The 20,440-nt window shown below is 43.0% G+C and overlaps 2 protein-coding genes across 6 annotated transcripts in view; both read left to right on the top strand.

Annotated features, from left to right (window-relative positions):
* The window catches only part of gnal (guanine nucleotide binding protein (G protein), alpha activating activity polypeptide, olfactory type), a 236,572-nt gene that overhangs the window by 93,405 nt on the left and 122,727 nt on the right, over positions 1-20,440 (top strand). The window contains exon 1 of one of the 5 annotated variants that reach the window (XM_060900079.1): positions 7,746-7,760. The exons of 2 other annotated variants lie outside the window; for them this stretch is intronic. The gene's annotated coding sequence lies outside the window, so the exon portion shown is untranslated. Of the gene's footprint in view, positions 1-7,745; positions 7,761-18,631; positions 18,732-18,991; positions 19,016-20,440 lie in introns of those variants that run through there. 2 more of the 5 variants (XM_060900080.1, XM_060900077.1) reach the window with 2 other exon arrangements.
* On the top strand, positions 4,368-6,994 carry LOC132867932 (uncharacterized). The gene has a single exon (XM_060900897.1). The coding sequence runs from the start codon at positions 4,398-4,400 to the stop codon at positions 6,975-6,977; it is 2,580 nt and encodes an 859-aa protein (XP_060756880.1). The 5' UTR covers positions 4,368-4,397; the 3' UTR covers positions 6,978-6,994.

Here is a 20,440-nt window from a genome sequence, read left to right as displayed (position 1 = left end):
TATCAATGTGGTTTAGTAGCGTTTGATGAATAATTTAACATTTAATTATTTTCAAAATGTATGATAAATACTGATTAAATACTGATTGCAATATCTATCCTGCCGCCGCTCCCCCCTTCTCCCCACCTTTTCCCCCTCCTTCCCCCCTTCCTCTCTTCCCCATATCTTATTTTTTTTATATTTGTATATATAAATACTTAATTTATCTAGAAGTTTTCTCTATTTCTTTTCTCTGTTTATCTGTAATGATGCTGCTGGAATCTTAATTTCCCTGAGGGAACCCGCCCAAAGGGATCAATAAAGTTTTATCTAATCTAATCTAATCTAATCTAATCTAATCTAATCTAATCTAATCTAATCTAATCTAATCTAATCTAAACACATTAAGAAGATATAAAATGTAATAAATAGGTCTGAGGTATTCTTCAAAACTGTAGTCCAAACTGGACCTGGCTATGGAAATGAGACTTAGGGTGTATGTAAATCTATGTAATTATAATTTGTAAATGTAATGAATACATATTTTGTATCATTAAAATACAGTTCATGTTCTTTCAAACAAAACAGACTTGTACATACACTGCAGCCCTGCTATAACGAACTCCTTGGCGGACATCAAAATAGTTTGTTATACCAAAAATGGTACCTCTATGCATTCTCCTGCCTTTACCGTCCCTCAGTCTTTCTCCCCAGTACATATAACACACTCAATTGAAGCCATGATCTGCATTGACAATTACTGGTTCAATGTCAGTAGCTCTACTTTAGAGCTCTTGCACAGGTCTAGAATGTCTGGAAAAATATTGAATCAAATTTGGAAAAGTATGAAAAAAATGCTTAACAAATGTTATGCATATTTATATTCTCTTGTCATGCAAGACCCAGTACAATAAATAAATGAATAAATAATTGTCTTTGGAAATCCTCTTAACTCTCAAGGGATCTGAGGGTATTTTCTGGCACTAATGATTTAAGCATGCTCTGTTGTTTTTTTTTTTGTCAATTTCAGCAAATCTAAGCAGTATTTTTCAAAGTCATATGACTTTTTTGTATTCAGCACAAGTTCAGCTACAATAATATCTTTGTAGTACGTACTACAGTGGTGCTTGAAAGTTTGTGAACCCTTTAGAATTTTCTATATTTCTGCATAAATATCACCAAAACATCATCAGATTTTCACACAAGTCCTAAAAGTAGATAAAGAGAACCCAGTTAAACAAATGAGACAAAAATATTATACTTGGTCATTTATTTATTGAGGAAAATAATCCAATATTACATATCTGTGAGTGGCAAAAGTATGTGAACCTCTAGGATTAGCAGTTAATTTGAAGGTGAAATTAGAGTCAGGTGTTTTCAATCAATGGGATGACAATCAGGTGTGAGTGGGCATCCTGTTTTATTTAAAGAACAGAGATCTATCAAAGTATGATCTTCACAACACATGTTTGTGGAAATGTATCATGGCATGAACAAAGGAGATTTCTGAGGACCTCAGAAAAATCACTGTTGATGCTCATCAGGCTGGAAAAGGTTACAAAACCATCTCTAAAGAGTTTGGACTCCACCAATCCACAGATTGTGTACAAATGGAGGAAATTCAAGACCATTGTTCCCCTCCCCAGGAGTGGTTGACCAACAAAGATCACTCCAAGAGCAAGGTGTGTAATAGTCGATGAGGTCACAGTGGACCCCAGGATAACTTCTAAGCAACTGAAGGCCTCTCTCACATTGGCTAATGTTAATATTCATGAGTCCACCATCAGGAGAACACTGAACAACAATGGTGTGCATGGCATGGTTGCAAGGAGAAAGCCACTGCTCTCCAAAAAGAACATTGCTGCTCATCTGCAGTTCGTTAAAGATCACGTGGACAAGCCAGAAGGCTATTATAAAAATGTTTTGTGGACAGATGAGACCAAAATAGAACTTTTGGATTTAAATGAGAAACATTGTTTGGTGAAAGGAAAACACTGCATTCCAGCATAAGAATTTTATCCCATCTGTGAAACATGGTGGTGGTAGGATCATGGTTTTGGCCTGTTTTGCTGCATCTGGGCCAGGATTGCTTGCCATCATTGATGGAACAATGAATTCTGAATTATACCAGTGACTTCTAAAGGAAAATGTCAGGACATCTGTCCATGAACTGAATCTCAAGAGAAGGTGGGTCATGAAACAAGACAACAACCCTAAGCACACAAGTCATTCTACCAAAAAATGGTTAAAGAAGAATAAAGTTAATGTTTTGGAATGGCCAAGTCAAAGTCCTGACCGTAATCCAATCGAAATGTTGTGGAAGGACCTGAAGCAAGCAGTTCATGTGAGGAAACCCACCAACATCCCAGAGTTGAAGCTGGTCTGTATGGAGGAATGGGCTAAAATTCCTCCAAGCTGGTGTGCAGGACTGATCAACAGTTACCGGAAATGTTTAGTTGTAGTTATTGCTGCACAATGAGGTCACACCAGATATTGAAAACAAAGGTTCACATACTTTTGCCACTCACAGATATGTAATATTGGATCATTTTCCTCAATAAATAAATAGCCAAGTATAATATTTTTGTCTCATTTGTTTAACTGGGTTCTCTTTATCCACTTTTCGGACTTGTGTGAAAATCTGATGTTTTAGGTCATATTGATGCAGAAATATAGAAAATTCTAAAGGGTTCACAAACTTTCAAGCACCACTGTATGTCATGACTGCACTTAAAAAAAACAGATAAACGATGCTGTAAAAAGCAGTTTTAGAACGGTGTTGGAATGTGTGTGGGGGGAAAAAAACATTAGCCATTGTGACTAATTGTATTGGTCACTTGAGGTGATTCTGTTCAGTCTTAGGAATGTATCAAGCACAAAAACTTAAAACTGCTTCATTGATTTGGACAATTAACTGGCCATAAAGAAATTTATGTCCTGTTGTTTTGGGATAAAGAATTGGCAGTGAGAGGGGTATTCAATGAGAAGATAAAGATTCCCATTCAATGAGAAGAGTGAATACCACTCCCACTGCCAACTCTTAAGCTCATTAGGTCAAGTGATCAAAACGGTTCGCCATGATGGGTAAGGTAATGTTTTTTTTTCACACATTCCAACACAATTCTAAAACTGTTTTTTACATCTTCATTTATTTATTTAAAAGTACAATCATGACATAAATACTATATAGATATTGTAGCTGAATTTCTGCTAAATACAAAAAAGTCATATGATTGAAAATACTGCTTTGATTTGTTCAAACTGAGAACATCAGAGCATGCCAAAATCATTAGTGCCAGAAAAAGACGAAGAAGAAGAGAGAGCAAACAAGCGCCAGTGCACATTTTATTTACTCAAGAAGCATAGAAAGATTATACAGAAAATTTGACTGAGTAAAATTTACTCAAATTGAAGAAAACTTTACTGTATGTCAGATAACATTTAGTCTCTCTCTAAAAAGAGTGAAAGTTACTCTTTTGATAGAGCTTTTTTCCAGAGTAAATTCTCCTCAATTCAGTAAACTGTGGGTGGTAGAAATGGGCAACTGGACTTGCTTGAAGATTCTTGAAAACGTTTCACCTCTCGTCCAAAAGGCTTCCTCAGTTCTGTCTGACTAATAGGGAATATCAGATATTTATCCTCTTCTGGATCAGAATCAGAATCAGAATTCTGATGACCAGCTCATCTAAGGTGTCATTGAGGCATCATGTTGGTGTGGGTCACTGGAGGCTGGGTGTGAATGGCGAGTCATTAGGGTGATCAAAGGATTGCCCGTTAGGGTGATCAATGGCAATCTGACTCTCTCTGTCCTCCTGTGAGTCACCGAAAACAGCTGGGTCCTGGTGTACACCCAGCCGTCTGGGAAGAGTGTCCAAGACCGCCTTGTAGATGTTTGACAAATGATGTCTTAGACCCCCACCTCTGTTCAGTGATGGCCGTTCCAGGTTGACAAAAATGGCTTCTTTAACTCCTCGCTCATACCAACGATCCTCTCTGGCTAAAATGCGTACATTACAATCCTGAAATGAGTGTCCTTTGTTGTTAAGATGAATGTAGACACCCGAGTCCTGGCCTGAGGAGCTGGCTCTCCTGTGTTGGGCCAAGCGCCTGTATAGCGGTTGTTTCGTCTCCCCAATATATGAATCCGTGCAATTCTCACTGCACTGAATTGCATACACTACGTTGTCCTGTTTATGTCTGGGTATTCTGTTCTTAGGGTGGACCAGTTTCTGCTTCAGGGTGTTATTGGGTCTGAAATGTACCGGAATGTTGTGTTTGTAGAAGATCCTCCTGAGTTTCTCTGATAGACCAGAAATGTAGTCAGACAGAACTGAGGAAGCCTTTTGGACGAGAGGTGAAACGTTTTCAAGAATCTTCAAGCAAGTCCAGTTGCCCATTTCTACCACCCACAGTTTACTATGACCTGGATGATTGAGAATCTTCACAGACATGTTTCCACGCATTTTGGGATGAGAACCCTTCGACTGGTGCGGGAGTATGAGAAGTGTTCCAGAAAACTGGCAGACTACAGAAACCACCTGCGTTTTAACCTGAGATGCCGACAATCCAACATTATCCCCACTAGCCTACGCCTATTTTCAACGGTTAAAGGACACAGAGCTGAGATAATCCTGCAGAAAGCCCAGAAGCGGCTTCTCAAAGAGAGAGTGAGACAAGTACATTTCACCATCGATGCTCTCCAGAACAAGACTAAACTGAGGTTTGAGGAGTTGACAGCCCTTCTTCCCAGTGAAGTTTTGGAACGAGTCTCTGATCTCACTGAGAAGGCACAGCTTTCACAACACACCAAAGGTAAGGAACGACAGATGCACAAATTTCAAAAATTGCTGTCTAAAACCACCTCCTCTGGCAAGACAGAAGGGCTGACTTGGAGGAGGAAATCTGACCAGGCTACACAACCGGACATAGAAGAGAAATGGGTGAAAAACTTATCCGACAGGGTACTCACCCAACCAGAGAGAGATGTCTTATCCAAGGGTCTTAACTTTGCAGTTTCACCTGAGCAGATACCAGTAGTAGAACTCATCACAGCCACAGAGACAGCCATCAGGAACAACAACCTGACCAACACAGAGTCAGAACAACTTAGACTGAAGATATCAGCTGCTCTATCCAGTGCGAAAGCACCCCCCTCCAACCTCACCAGCCAAGAAAGGAGGGCTCTTACAGTGCTTCAAAGAGACCGGAACATCACCATCCTTCCTGCTGACAAAGGGAGATGCACAGTGGTGCTAAACACAGCAGACTACCACTCCAGGATGACCAGTCTCCTCAGTGATACAACCACTTATGAAACATTGAGGAGGGACCCCACAAGTGGTTACAAAAGGAAAGTTGTTAGCTGTTTGCAACAACTAGAAAAGGACCAAGCCATCAACCAATCTCTTTACTACAGATTGTACCCTGGGGAAGCCGTGCCTCTCATATACGGACTCCCCAAGATTCACAAAGAAGGAGCTCCTCTCAGACCTATTATCAGCAGTATAAACTCGGTCACATATAACATTCCTAAACACCTAGCCACCATCTTGACTCCCCTGGTTGGGAATACACCATATGTCAAAAATTCCCAAGATTTTGCTTCTAAAGTTGCAGACCTCAAACTAGATTCAGATGAAACCATGGTTTCCTACGATGTCAATTCTCTGTTCACCTGCATTCCCACCACAGAAGCAGTCGAATCTGTAAGAAAACGACTCATTCAGGATAGCTCCTTACTGGATAGAACGAAACTCACCACGGATCAGATTTGCACCCTGCTTGACCTCTGCCTGACTACCATTTATTTCCAGTTTAATGAAAGTTTCTATAGACAGAAGCATGGATGCGCCATGGGATCACCAGTATCCCCTATTGTGGCCAATTTATACATGGAGGAAGTGGAACATATAGCTTTGACCACTTTTGCAGGAGTTGCTCCCAGCCATTGGTTTAGATACGTGGATGATACCTGGGTTAAAATCAAAATCCAGGAGGTGGAAGCTTTCTCAAAACACATCAATGCAGTGGATAGCAACATCAACTTCACTCGGGAGGAGGTCAGTGGGAATAATCTAGCCTTCTTGGATTGTGATGTACACATTAGACAAGACAGAAGCCTTAGTATCGAGGTCTACCGGAAACCCCCACACACAGACCAGTACCTACTTTTCGACTCTCACCACCCACTGGAACATAAATTGGGGGTCATTAGGACCTTGCAACACAGGGCTCAGAACATTCCTACAACATTAGAGGGAAAAGAGAAGGAGCAGAATCATATCAAGAAAGCACTTCAGAATTGCGGTTATCCCAACTGGGCTTTCCTAAAGAGCATAAAAAGGAACATAACTGACAAGGATGATAACAGGAACAAACGCAAGAACATTGTCATTCCCTACATTTCTGGTCTATCGGAGAAACTCAGGAGGATCTTCTACAAACACAACATTCCGGTACATTTCAGACCCAATAACACCCTGAAGCAGAAACTGGTCCACCCTAAGAACAGAATACCCAGACACAAACAGGACAACGTAGTGTATGCAATTCAGTGCAGTGAGAATTGCACGGATTTGTATATTGGGGAGACGAAACAACCGCTATACAGGCGTTTGGCCCAACACAGGAGAGCCAGCTCCTCAGGCCAGGACTCGGCTGTCTACATTCATCTTAACAACAAAGGACACTCATTTCAGGATTGTAACGTACGCATTTTAGCCAGAGAGGATCGTTGGTATGAGCGAGGAGTTAAAGAAGCCATTTTTGTCAACCTGGAACGGCCATCACTGAACAGAGGTGGAGGTCTAAGACATCATTTGTCAAACATCTACAAGGCGGTCTTGGACACTCTTCCCAGACGGCTGGGTGTACGCCAGGACCCAGCTGTTTTCGGTGACTCACAGGAGGACAGAGAGAGTCAGATTGCCATTGATCACCCTAACGGGCAATCCTTTGATCACCCTAATGACTCGCCGTTCACACCCAGCCTCCAGTGACCCACACCAACATGATGCCTCAATGACACCTTAGATGAGCTGGTCATCAGAATTCTGATTCTGATCCAGGAGAGGATAAATATCTGATACTCCCTATTAGTCAGACAGAACTGAGGAAGCCTTTTGGACGAGAGGTGAAACGTTTTCAAGAATCTTCAAGCAAGTCCAGTTGCCCATTTCTACCACCCACAGTTTACTATGACCTGGATGATTGAGAATCTTCACAGACATGTCCTCAATTCAGTGTTAATATTTTACTCTTTGTGGTGGTCTTTGACTCTCTATTTAGAGTATGTCTTAAAATTAACTCTTGCACTATTTTACTCAGTTCAGAGCCACAACCAACTCTGTTACACAGTTACTCTGTAATTTTGCTCCCACTCCAGCTCCAAATTTTACTCTTTAAACTCAAAGTAGAGCAAAATTAACTATTTTTGAGTTACTTTTAACTCTGGAAAAATTGCTCAGTCATTTTTCTTTTGTATTCACTGCAGCGCATGCATATCAACCGATATACTCATAAGAAATAGAAGAAATATTTACACTTGCTCGAGTTGATCTTCAGCTGGATCAAGTCAAAGTTCAACGTGACACCGTTCATCATCAGTGTCGCAGTTCTCAAGTTCCGATGAACCGATGAAATTGAATCACTGTCCTGAATCATGAATTGAATCATGAATTGAATCGCTGTCCTGAAATTGAATCGCTGTCCTGAATCATCCGAAGTACCTCCTGAGCATCAAATTGCCGTGCCATCTCGCAACAAGTTTCACCTCCAAACAGGTAACCTATACTATGGCTGACATATTTTATCCTGTTCCCACCGCGAAAGAGAAACGCATCGAAATCGAAAGATTGAAAGTGATTATCACGCCGTTACCATGTGAATAGACCTTTTATGAATGCGTAAGTGGGTGCCCAGTGCTCAGACTCCCGTGTGACTGAGTAAGGTGACAAGTTTAATGTTTCATATAATTTGGGGAATTTAGAAAATATAATGTTATTTGGCAGTGGGTCTATAAAGCATAAAGGATAAAGTTTCTGTCCATATGTTTAGCATGCTTGTATGATTTAAAAACTCATGAAGATATTTATCTCAATATATGACCTACTAATTCTCAACCTGCCGAGCTTCGCTGGCAAAGCTCTCGACTCCAGAGGGTCAATTTCCTTATTTTTTCTTTTTGTCATAGAGTTAATTCATTCATTCATCTTCAGCAACTATTTTGTTCTAATTAGGGTTATGGTGGATCCAGAGCCTATCCAAGTAACACTGGGCACAAGGTGGGAGAATCCACCTTGGATGGGATGCCAGTCCATTGCAGGGCACCATTCACAAATACATCCTCACTGAAAGGCAATCAATTTATCTACCAGCATGTTTTTGGACAGTGGGAGGAAATCAGGGAACTCAGAAGAAACTTGTGCGAACATGGGGAAAACATACAAAATGTTGCACAGGGAGTATTGAGTTCAGGATCAGTCCCAGTATCCTGGAGTTGTGAGGTGGTAATGCAAATGGCACGAGTCAAGAAATCCTAAATTTCTGTTTATGAGAAAAGTATAGGAACCTTCCCAAGTTTGAGCAATGGATTTTCTGGTTTATAGTTTGAATCTGCTTTTCAATGAGAGATCAAATTACTTAAAAGGTTTCACTTAATTTGGACATGATGGACATTACAAGGGGTCCAATTATTTGCAGAGCATGTTAAAATCACCCAACACTTAGGTTACTAGCCACACAATCCATCTCACACAACCGAAAACAGTGTGGTCTATTTGTGTTTGTAAACTACTGATTTGTGGCACATACAAAGAAAGAAGAGATGGGCAAGCAGTGGGGGAGAGAATGAGACTTGGCTACACACAGAGACCTCACTCAAATCATCTGAATCAATGGAAAAAATGAGCATCTGCTTCAGGTTGAATTTAGGATGTCTCTCTCCCTTTGCCTTCCTCTTCATTTATTTCTGTCTCTCCCTTTCTCCTCCTGTAAGCATATGTAAACTAGTTGTTGAGCTGAGCTAGGCTGTTGCTAATTTTAGTGCCGCTTTGTGGAGCACTACCCAGTCTTCGATCACATGGTTTTGGGCCAATCAAATGGAGAATCCAGCCAATGGCCAGTAAACAAAGGAAGGTCAGTAGCAGAAGGTACAGAAAGAGAAGAGAAGGATAGAGAAAGTGAGTACAAAAGTGAAAGCCTGAACAATGCATTTTTGTTTTTGTACCAGCTACTGGCTTGTTACCGCATATGTTTTCATATGTGAGTCTTGTGTTCACACACACCTCAGAAATATTGCTTACAAATGTAAAATGTAATATAAATATAACTTACAGATGCACCATGTCCTACATGTGTCATATGAGTTCAGTACTGATAATGTGAACTACACATCCACAAGGTAATATCTTCCTCTTGAACAGCTGGCAGTTGACTGTTCTTTCAAACCCACACACACAAATACACACTTCATCATTAGCTAAAATTTCTCAGACAAGATGTGTGTTCCTGTTGGGGTCAGAAGTTTACATACACAGACATGAATGTCATCATGAACGTGAATGTCATGGCAATAATGAGCTTTCAGTTAACTTTTCTTTTTCTGTGGCTGAGTGATTGTACAACATACATTTTAAATAAAAAAAGCTAATTTGGTGCACAAGTTTGAATTTATTTTGGGTTTTCAGAAATTCACACAGGGTCAAATTTATACATAAAGGGTCAAAAAAAAAAAACCAACCCAGATGCTGTCTGTGCATGTTTGTGTCTAACGGCTGCTGTCTTGCCCAATTAGAGAGAGGAAGAGGTGGAGCCCTAACTATTGACCTGCCAGCTAGAGTTACCATGGTGATCCAGCTGTGGGCCCTAACAAGCATGGACTTTTTTTTTTCTCTGTCTCTTTCAATCACACCTTCTATTTCTCTTTCACTTCCCTTATCCCTCTGTCTACGTTTTGTTCACAGTTGGCTCAGTCAGCATAGATTGCAGCAGATATTGTGGCTAATATCTTTGCCCTGGCACAGGAAGAGCCATTTATTGTCTGTGAACAGTTTCCTTGCATCCTGCTTCTCTCTCTCTCTCTCTCTCTCTCTCTCTCTCTCTCTCTCTCTCCACATGTGTGTGTGTGTGTGTGTGTGTGTGTGTGTGTGTGTGTGTGTGTGTGTGTGTGTGTGTATAAATTACTAATACTGGGTATGGTCTCCCTTTGATCTCAGTTCTTCATGTTAAAGACTCCACAAGATGTTGGAAATATTTTGGCAATATGTTGACAAAATTGCATCACTCACATCCTGTAGACTTTTTCAGGTGCACTTTTATGTTGCAAATCTCCCCATCTACCACATCCCAAAGGTGTTCTATTGGACTCAGATCCCATGACTGGGAAGGCCACTGAAGAACACTGCTTTTGCTTTGTGATGGTGCATTATTATGCTGGAAGTAGCCATTAGAAGATGGGTAAACCGTGGCCATGAAGGGACACATGTTCAGCAACAATACTCAGATAGGCTGTGACGTTCAAGCGAGGATTGGTATTAACCTGATTATAACCTGGAGATAACCTCAGATTATCTCCTGAGACATCTACAGGAAGCGATGTCTCAGGAGAGCCATAAACATCAACAAAGACTCCTGCCACACAGCACACAAACTGTTCACTCTCCTGCCCTCTGGAAGGTGCTACAGGAGCCTTCAGACCAAAACTACTAGGTTCAGGAACAGTTTTTTTCCTTCAACTGTTTTCCTGCTGAACTCTGCTCCCCAACGGCTCCCCCTCACATACACATACAGACACACACTCGCCAATCCTCCCGACCAAGCTCAATTGCATTGACTTCACTGCACTATCACTGCACTATCATCATTTGTACTATTGTTTATTCATACCGCATTTTGTATATAATGCAAATATCTATATCATACCATTGCATTATAGTACATTCATATTGCACATTTGTACATACTGTAAATATCTATATCATATCATTATACCATTCCATACCCTGTAATTTCTGTACATTTATTGCTATGCACTTCTGGTTAGATGCAATGTGCATTTTGTTGCCTTGTACCTGTGACATGTGCAATGACAATAAAGTTGATCTAATCTAATCTAACCATGAAAACCATACTTGTTGAGGCTTTTTCTGACCGTACCGTCATGAAGATAAATGTGACATGAGCTTTCTGGCCCTGGAGGTCACATGATGTAACTCTTGGGTTTTCTTTATATCTCTGAGATTTAAACTGTCTCCCCTTGGATTGAATTTGCTTGGATGCTTAGGACAATGGTCAGTTGTCTTAAAGATTCTCCATTTGGAAACAAGCATTCTCATTGTACTTATTCCACACCTGGTTTCTGAAGGTTGTTGTACTTTTTGGGGGAAAAAACAACTATATATTGAAATCTGTTGTGGGTTTTTTTTTTTTGGGGGGGGGGTGGATGTTGTTATTTGAAGTTGTTTGTTTGTATAGAGAAGTTGGTGATGAGCACACAATTGTTACTTCAGCCCTGATGAATAAAATCAGAATTGAAGGAGGGTGTACTTTCTTTTTCCCCATCAGTAATATGGGAGGTTTACAACTTTGGAATTAAATTAATGCAAATCTCTGTCACTGACCACACAGCAAGTTATGTTTTTACTTGAATTAATGGTACATTAATTAGGCTGTTTAAAATACTGTGTATTTTAAATCAGCTTTGGAACAAATTTTAAATAGCAGCATATAGCAGACTTGCATTACTGTGGCAGTTGGAGTGTAGTCAAGCATTGGTTTGTGGATGGAAGGTGAGTGGCAAATTGGTCACATTTGGGGTAAATTGATGTGGTGTGTGTGTGTGTGTGTTTGTAATGATGGCTGAGGGCTGATGGGGAGAGTGGAGAGGTGGCGTTCGTCTCCTGAGCGGAGCGCTCGTGTGTTGTGTGTGCATGCATGAATTATTTATTTATTTAATTAGCTTTGCCATAGCAAGTATATATATATATATATATATATATATATATATATATATATATATATAGGCGGCACGGTGGTGTAGTGGTTAGCGCTGTCGCCTCACAGCAAGAAGGTCCTGGGTTCGAGCCCTGTGGCCGGCGAGGGCCTTTCTGTGCGGAGTTTGCATGTTCTCCCCGTGTCTGAGTGGGTTTCCTCCGGGTGCTCCGGTTTCCCCCACAGTCCAAAGACATGCAGGTTAGGTTAACTGGTGACTCTAAATTGACCGTATGTGTGAATGGTTGTCTGTGTCTATGTGTCAGCCCTGTGATGACCTGGTGACTTGTCCAGGGTGTACCCCGCCTTTCGCCCATAGTCAGCTGGGATAGGCTCCAGCTTGCCTGTGACCCTGTAGAAGGATAAAGCGGCTAGAGATAATGAGATGATATATAAAATCTTGCATCAGCATCATATTATATATATATATATATATATATATATACACACACACACACGTAGTCGTTGACTTACAACCTATGCGACTTACGACCGGTGATATCTCCAGGCACATGCGCAGTCTCTCTCGTGCTCCCTCGTGCACTCCGTCATACAGTTTCCGCCCCAGCTCCTGGTTTATGAAACGAGCAAATCCTCCCACCAGCCCGAGCGGTGCAACAGCTGATGATGACGTAGACGACCCACAGCCAAGCACCAGTGATGCCAGCGATCACTAAATTTTGTATTTTGCTATGTTTTACATTTGTATTTTGGTATGTTTCAAACTAAAATGTTTTCTATTTTTCACACCTGTATTTCTTATTTTTTGTTTTGCACATATTAAACGAATTGTACTGTACACAGTGTAGTATGCAGTGTTTGACTTAAACCAAATAATGAGCCAAGGTAATGAAATAAGAAAATGTGGATAAAATAAGACTTTAAGATGATTACAATATCATTACACATCACAATATACTTGCGTTCATTTAACATAGGCCGACTTCCAACCAGATCGGTTTACGAGTGGTCAGTCGTAACCAAACGCAGTCGTAAGTCGACGACTACCTGTGTGTATATATATATATATATATATATATATATATATATATATATATATATATATATTTTGTGTGTGTGTGTATATGTACATACATTATGGCTGGGAAACCACTACAGCTTGCACCAATTACACTGGCCCCATTGTACTGAATCTGCATATCTTTTGAACTGTGGGGGAAACCGGGGCACCCGGAGGAAACCCAGGCAGACATGGGGAGAACATGCAAACTCCACACAGAAAGGCCCCTGTCGGCTGCAAGGTTCGAACCCGGAATCTTCTTGCTGTGAGGTGACAGTGATAACCACTGCACCACCGTGCCACCCCACATGCATGTGTGCAGAGTAGCGTGTAGTGAGTTCAGCTGAAAAACTTAAAAGAAAATAAAGAGCTAATTTACCACCATTACCCATCTGCCTGTGCTTCAGTGTTTCACCCGCTCCCAGGGACATTTACACTGGTGCCAAAACCAGGGAAAACTGAAGGGAACCGCCTGCATGGAGTCTTCGCCATTCTAAGACCTTGTCCATAGCCTCATTGCCGCCCAGCAGAATTAGCCCCAAGCATTGCTTGCCCTGTGCAGGAACAGTGTTTCAAAGCCTTACTGCAGGCTCAGGAGGAGGATAGACAGGCATTTTGGAACCTTCAGCCGCTATGCCTGCAGACTTCCTCCGTGTCTCCCTCATGAAGATGGGACCCAATGATGACCCATAGGCCTTCCTTGCCGTGTTTGAGCAAGCTGCGGCAGCATGGGGATGGCCAGTTGAGCAGCAGGTGGCTCACCTACTGCTGCTCTTGACCAAAGAGGCACAGTTCACCACGTACCAACTCCCCGCCGACAATCGGCTGGACTGTGCCGACTTGAGGTGAGCCATCCTGCAATGCATCCACCGCACCCCAGAGCAACATCATCAGTGCTTTGGTGTGCTGACACTGGAGGAGGTCAGCTGGCCATTTGCTTTTGGCCAGCAGCTCCCAGACACCTGCTAGAGATGGCTGAGGGCAGAAGATCACAGTGCTGAGGGGATCATCGATCTGGTATCGCTGGAGCAGTCCATTGCATGGTTGCCAGAAGGGACAGCAGAGTGGGTCCCATGCCACCACCCAGCGTCACTTGATTGAGCGATCAAACTGGTGGAGGACTATCTGGCGGCAGTTCCAGTGGCATACGGACATCCTGCCTCTTCTCTCTCTCTCCCTCCCTCACTGCTCCCTCTTCTGGTCCCAGCTGTGTCTCTGCACCACAGCAGCAGGGGCCAACCCCCCCACAACCTGCTTGCTGAGCCCAGGATGTCCCCCTCCTTCCCCCCCCTTTATGTGTCTGTGTCTTCTCCCCCTCAGGTGAGTGATCCCCCAAATTGTTGGTGCAGAGATGAAGCCTGGGCTGATATGCTGGTGCTGTGGGGAGTCTGGGCATTTCCAGGACCAGTGCCACGTGATGGAGGTGGGGGCTGTGGTCCAGATCCCTGACACGCCAGAGACCACCCTTGATCAAGCCAGAGCATATCGCATACTGGTGAGTATTCAAGGGGATACATATCATGTGCTGGTGGATTCAGGCTGTAATCAGACCTCCCTCCACCAAAGCCTGATTCAAGGTGAGGCATCGGGGATAGCATGATTGGTGAAGGTATGGTGTGTGCATGAGGATGTTCACCTATATCTGCTAGTGTCCATTCACATCCAATTTTGGGGAACAAACCATAGTGTAGAGGTGGCAATTAGCCCATGCCTCACCCACCTCCTGATTCTGGGGGCAGACTGGCTGGGGTTTAAATGTTTAATGAAGCATGGAGTAATGTACAGGTCCTGAAGTAGTGTGTCACAGGGGGATCTCAGTGCAGCATTGTCTGAGGACACTGTCTCCGAGCCATCCACATCAGCATCGGGTCATAGTGACAGAGAGAGGGGGGTGGCTCATGTCCCCCCAGGAATTCTGTCAAGGATTTCCCTTTAGAGCACATGCAAGATTAGACTTTGCGTCATGCTTTTGACCAAGTGAGAGTAGTCGATGGTCAGACTCTCCAGTCAAATGCACATGATCATACCCATCCTTCACAATAATCAAAGCTAGATTATACCAACTGACACAGGATATTTAAACCCATGAAAAAAACATAACCAAGTTGTTAATCCCAAAGATCCATAGGGAACTCATATTCCATGTGGCTCATTCTAACCCTATGGCCAAACACTTAGGACAGGATAAGACACTAGCTCATATAAAGGCCTGAGTTTATTGGCTGGGGATTGTCCATAGGTGGTGTGTGGCATGACGTGAATGCCAGATGGTGGATCCGGCGGCCACGCCAAAGGCGCCTTTGTGCCCTCTTCCACTGATCAAGGCCCCCTTTGAAAGAATTGGTATGGATCTCATCGGGCCATTAGACCAATCTGCATGAGGGCATCACTTTATTTTACTCCTGGTGGACTATACAGTGCAATACCCAGAAGCAGTCCCATTGCATAACATTTCAGCACACAATGTGGCAGAGGCACTGTTTAAAATGATCTCCGGAGTCAGAATTTCCAAAGAAATCCTGACTGATCAGGGCACAACATTGATGTCACGCACACTTTGCGAACTCTATGAATTATTAGGGCTTGGTCAAATGGTTTAACCAAACTCTTAAGAATTTAATTTGTAAGTTTGTAAGCAAAGATGCCTTAAATAAATGGCTTGAGACCCTGTTATTTGCAGTACGAGAGGTTCCACAAGCCTCCATGGCTTTTGAGAGTTCACTCTGGGATATAAAGTGCTCATACAACCCCGATTCCAAAAAAGTTGGGACAAAGTACAAATTGTAAATAAAAACGGAATGCAATAATTTACAAATCTCAAAAACTGATATTGTATTCACAATAGAACATAGACAACATATCAAATGTCAAAAGTGAGGCATTTTCAAATTTCATGCCAAATATTGGCTCATTTGAAATTTCATGACAGCAACACATCTCAAAAAAGTTGGGACAGGGGCAATAAAAGGCTGGAAAAGTTAAAGGTACAAAAAAGGAACAGCTGGAGGACCAAATTGCAACTCATTAGGTCAGTTGGCAATAGGCCATTAACATGACTGGGTATAAAAAGAGCATCTTGGAGTGGCAGCGGCTCTCAGAAGTAAAGATGGGAAGAGGATCACCAATCCCCCTAATTCTGCGCCGACAAATAGTGGAGCAATATCAGAAAGGAGTTCAACAGTGTAAAATTGCAAAGAGTTTGAACATATCATCATCTACAGTACAGTGCATAATATCATCAAAAGATTCAGAGAATCTGGAAGAATCTCTGTGCTTAAGGGTCAAGGCCGGAAAACCATACTGGGTGCCCGTGATCTTCAGGCCCTTAGACGGCACTGCATCACATACAGGCATGCTTCTGTATTGGAAATCACAAAATGGGCTCAGGAATATTTCCAGAGAACATTATCTGTGAACACAATTCACCGTGCCATCCGCCGTTGCCAGCTAAAACTCTATAGTTCAAAGAAGAAGCTGTATCTAAACACGATCCAGAAGCGCAGACGTCTTCTCTGGGCCAAGGCTCATTTAATATGGACTGTGGCAAAGTGGAAAACTGTTCTGTGGTCAGACGAATCAAAATGTGAAGTTCTTTATGGAAATCAGGGACACCGTGTCATTCGGATTAAAGAGGAGAAGGACGACCCACGTTGTTATCAGCGCTCAGTTCAGAAACCTGCATCTCTGATGGTATGGGGTTGCATTAGTGCATGTGGCATGGGCAGCTTACACATCTGGAAAGACACCATCAATGCTGAAAGGTATATCCAGGTTCTAGAGCAACATATGCTCCCATCCAGACGACGTCTCTTTCAGGGAAGACCTTGCATTTTCCAACATGACAATGCCAAACCACATACTGCATCGATTACAGCATCATGGCTGCGTAGAAGAAGGGTCCGGGTACTGAACTGGCCAGCCTGCAGTCCAGATCTTTCACCCATAGAAAACATTTGGCGCATCATAAAACAGAAGATATACGACAAAAAAGACCTAAGACAGTTGAGCAACTAGAATCCTACATTAGACAAGAATGGGTAACATTTCTATCCCTAAACTTGAGCAACTTGTCTCCTCAGTCCCCAGACGTTTACAGACTGTTCTAAAGAGAAAAGGAGATGTCTCACAGTGGTAAACATGGCCTTGTCCCAACTTTTTTGAGATGTGTTGTTGTCATGAAATTTAAAATCACCTAATTTTTCTCTTTAAATGATACATTTTCTCAGTTTAAACATTTGATATGTCATCTATGTTCTATTCTGAATAAAATATGGAATTTTGAAACTTCCACATCATTGCATTCCGTTTTTATTTACAATTTGTACTTTGTCCCAACTTTTTTGGAATCGGGGTTGTATTATTACCCACGTTGAGTTCAAAAGTCTTTGCAGGGAATTTTGGAAAAGTGGGAAGGGCCCTTTGAGGTCATACAGCAAATCAGGGACATCGACTATAAGGTGCAAGCGAATGGATAGGGGTGATGTGCTGCAGATCTACCACCTCAATCTCCTGAAACATTGGAATGAAGGGGTCTCCGTGGCATTGGCACTGGTAGTTCCAGAGAAGATGGAGCTGGAGCCGGAGGTAAAAATGAAAGTACCCGATCGATCCACCCTGGTCCCTTGTGGAGACCACCTCTTGCCAGTCCAACTCATAGAGGTGGCCAAGTTGCAAGCAGAGTTTTCCAATGTGTTCTTATCCCTTCCTGGCCACATTCACCTCATAAAACACCATATTGAGACACCCCAGGGGTGGTGGTGCATAGCTGCCCTTACCACTTACCTGAACACAAAGAAACTGGTTCTGGATGAACTCATGGCCAGGCTCGAGATGGGAATCATCAAGGAGTCATACAGTGACTGGAGCAGCCTTAGTCCCCAAGACCAATGGGCCGATCCATTCTGTGTAGATGACCAAAAGGTCAACGTGGTCTCTAAATTTGATACGTACCCAGTGCCTTGCATTGACAAGTTGCTCAACCAGTTAGGCGCCCCTCCTTTTTACTCAACACTGGATTTGACAAAGGGATATTGGCAGATCCCCTTGACTCTTCTATCTTGAGAGAAAATGGCTTTTTCCACACCATTGGGCTTACACCAGTTTGTCATCCTTCCTTTCGGGTTGTTTGGGGCTCCTGCAATGTTCCAGCGGCTCATGGACAAAATCCTCTGTCCGAATGCTACCTATGCTGTGGCCTACCTAGATGATAGCATTATATATAGCAGTGATTGGCCACAGCACCTAAAAAAAGTCAGGGCCATCCTGGAGTCACTGAGGCATGTGGGCCTCATGGCTAACCTGAAAAAGTGTGCGATTGGGCGAGTGGAAGTGCAGTATCAGGGCTTCCACTTGGGTCATGGGCAGGTGCATCCCCAAATGGATAACACTGCAGCAATTGCAGCCTGCCTGAGGCCCAAGCCTAAAAAGGAGGTGAGCCAGTTCCTGGGGCTGACTGGCTATTATGCCAGGTTTTTAACCTAACTATTCAGACATCACCAGCCGGCTGACTGATCTCACTAAAAAGGGGACACCTGATCCGGTCCAGAGGATGGAGCAGTCCCAACAGGCGTTCACTAAAGTCTGCACTGTGCAGGGGGCCACTTTTACACTCCCCTGACTTCTCTCTCCCTTTTATTTTGCAGACGGACGCATCAGACAGAGGGCTGGGGGCCATTCTGTCCCAGGAGGGGGAGGGGAAGGATCACCCGGTGTTGTACATAAGCCGCAAACTCTGTGCAAAACAGTAAGTACAGCACTATCGAGAAGGAGTGTCTGGCCATCAAATGGGCGGTCCTCATCCTCCGATATTACCTGCTGGGGCACCCGTTGGTATCTCACCCACCAGCCTTTCAAGTTTGAGGTGGTCCACAGGCCAAGGGCCCAGACGGTGGTGGTGGACTTTCTTTCCTATCAGGAGGAGTCAGCTGCAGGCCGGATGGCTCCCCAGCCTGAGTTGGGTGGGGGGGTATGTGGCAGCAGGGGCATGGTCAAACGTTGGTTTGTGAATGGAGGGCAAGGCCAAGGAAGGTGAGTGGCAAATTGATCACACCTGTGGTTAACTGGTGTGTGTGTGTGTGTGTGTGTGTGTGTGTGTGTGTGTGTTTTTGCAGTGATGGCTGAGGGCTGATAAGGAGGGAGAAAGCAGAGAGGTGGCGTTTGTCTCATAAGCAGAGCTCTCGTGTTGTGTATACGCGTGTGTGTAGAGTAGCATCTAGTGAGTTTAGCTGAAAAGCTTAAAAGAAAATAAACAAGTCTTGCCAGGCAAAACAAACCTCGCCTAGTAGCACTTATTTTAGTGTTATAACAGCTGATTCAATCTCACAAGTGTGGTCTCTGTTCTTTCAAGGTCACTAATACTAATGAGAACATTTTGTTTCAAAAGGTAAATTTTTTTTAAATAAACACCACTTACTCAATATCGAATCTAGCCTTGGTGAGCCACGAGGTGAATTTTGTTTATCTTTTTATCTGTTGATTATCTTCCGATACTATGAAGTTATAACAAAGTTTCTCTTATTTCGTTTCTAGTTCTGATTAGTTCCTAAGTTTATCAAGAAATAGAACGGGTAATCGGGCGGCACGGTGGTGTAGTGGTTAGCGCTGTCGCCTCACAGCAAGAAGGTCCAGGTTCGAGCCCGTGGCCAGCGAGGGCCTTTCTGTGCGGAGTTTGCATGTTCTCCCCGTGTCCGCGTGGGTTTCCTCCGGGTGCTCCAGTTTCCCCCACAGTCCAAAGACATGCAGGTTAGGTTAACTGGTGACTCTAAATTGACCGTAGGTGTGAATGTGAGTGTGAATGGTTGTCTGTGTCTATGTGTCAGCCCTGCGATGACCTGGCGATTTGTCCAGGGTGTACCCCGCCTTTCGCCCGTAGTCAGCTGGGATAGGCTCCAGCTTGTCTGCGACCCTGTAGAACAGGATAAAGCAGCTAGAGATGATGAGATGAGATGAGATGAGATGAGATGAGATGAGATGAGAACGGGTAATCGAACTTGATCAGGATAAGTGCTGATTGGTTACAAACGCTGTGTCCTAAATCACTCATTCACTATGCCCTACTCACTATATAGGGAATTACTATATAGAGGACTATATAGTGAGCTCATTGATTAAATGATAAAACTTTGCCGCGGCTTTTTTTCCTTTGCTGCAGCACTACTTTTCGTGATGCATTGTGAGATCCTTTGAGTGCACTATATAGGGTGTAATAATGCTCACCTATATATTTGGATAGCACTACAAAATGGCGACCTGACTATATAGTCCAATATGTAGTGAGTAGGGAGTGATTTGGGACATTGGGACACCATTTGCACCAAAAATGATTTTGACCTTTTTGGTGACCTTGACCAGATGACCCTCAAAATGTTGGAGGTTCTATTTGAGACCAATGCCCATCTATCCTGAAAGTTTCATGAAGATTGGTCCAGCCGTTTTCCCATAATGTTGCTAACA

Source organism: Neoarius graeffei, chromosome 19, assembly GCF_027579695.1.
Source record: "Neoarius graeffei isolate fNeoGra1 chromosome 19, fNeoGra1.pri, whole genome shotgun sequence".
Classification (NCBI taxonomy): domain Eukaryota; kingdom Metazoa; phylum Chordata; class Actinopteri; order Siluriformes; family Ariidae; genus Neoarius; species Neoarius graeffei.
This window is presented reverse-complemented; position numbering and strand designations above follow the sequence as displayed.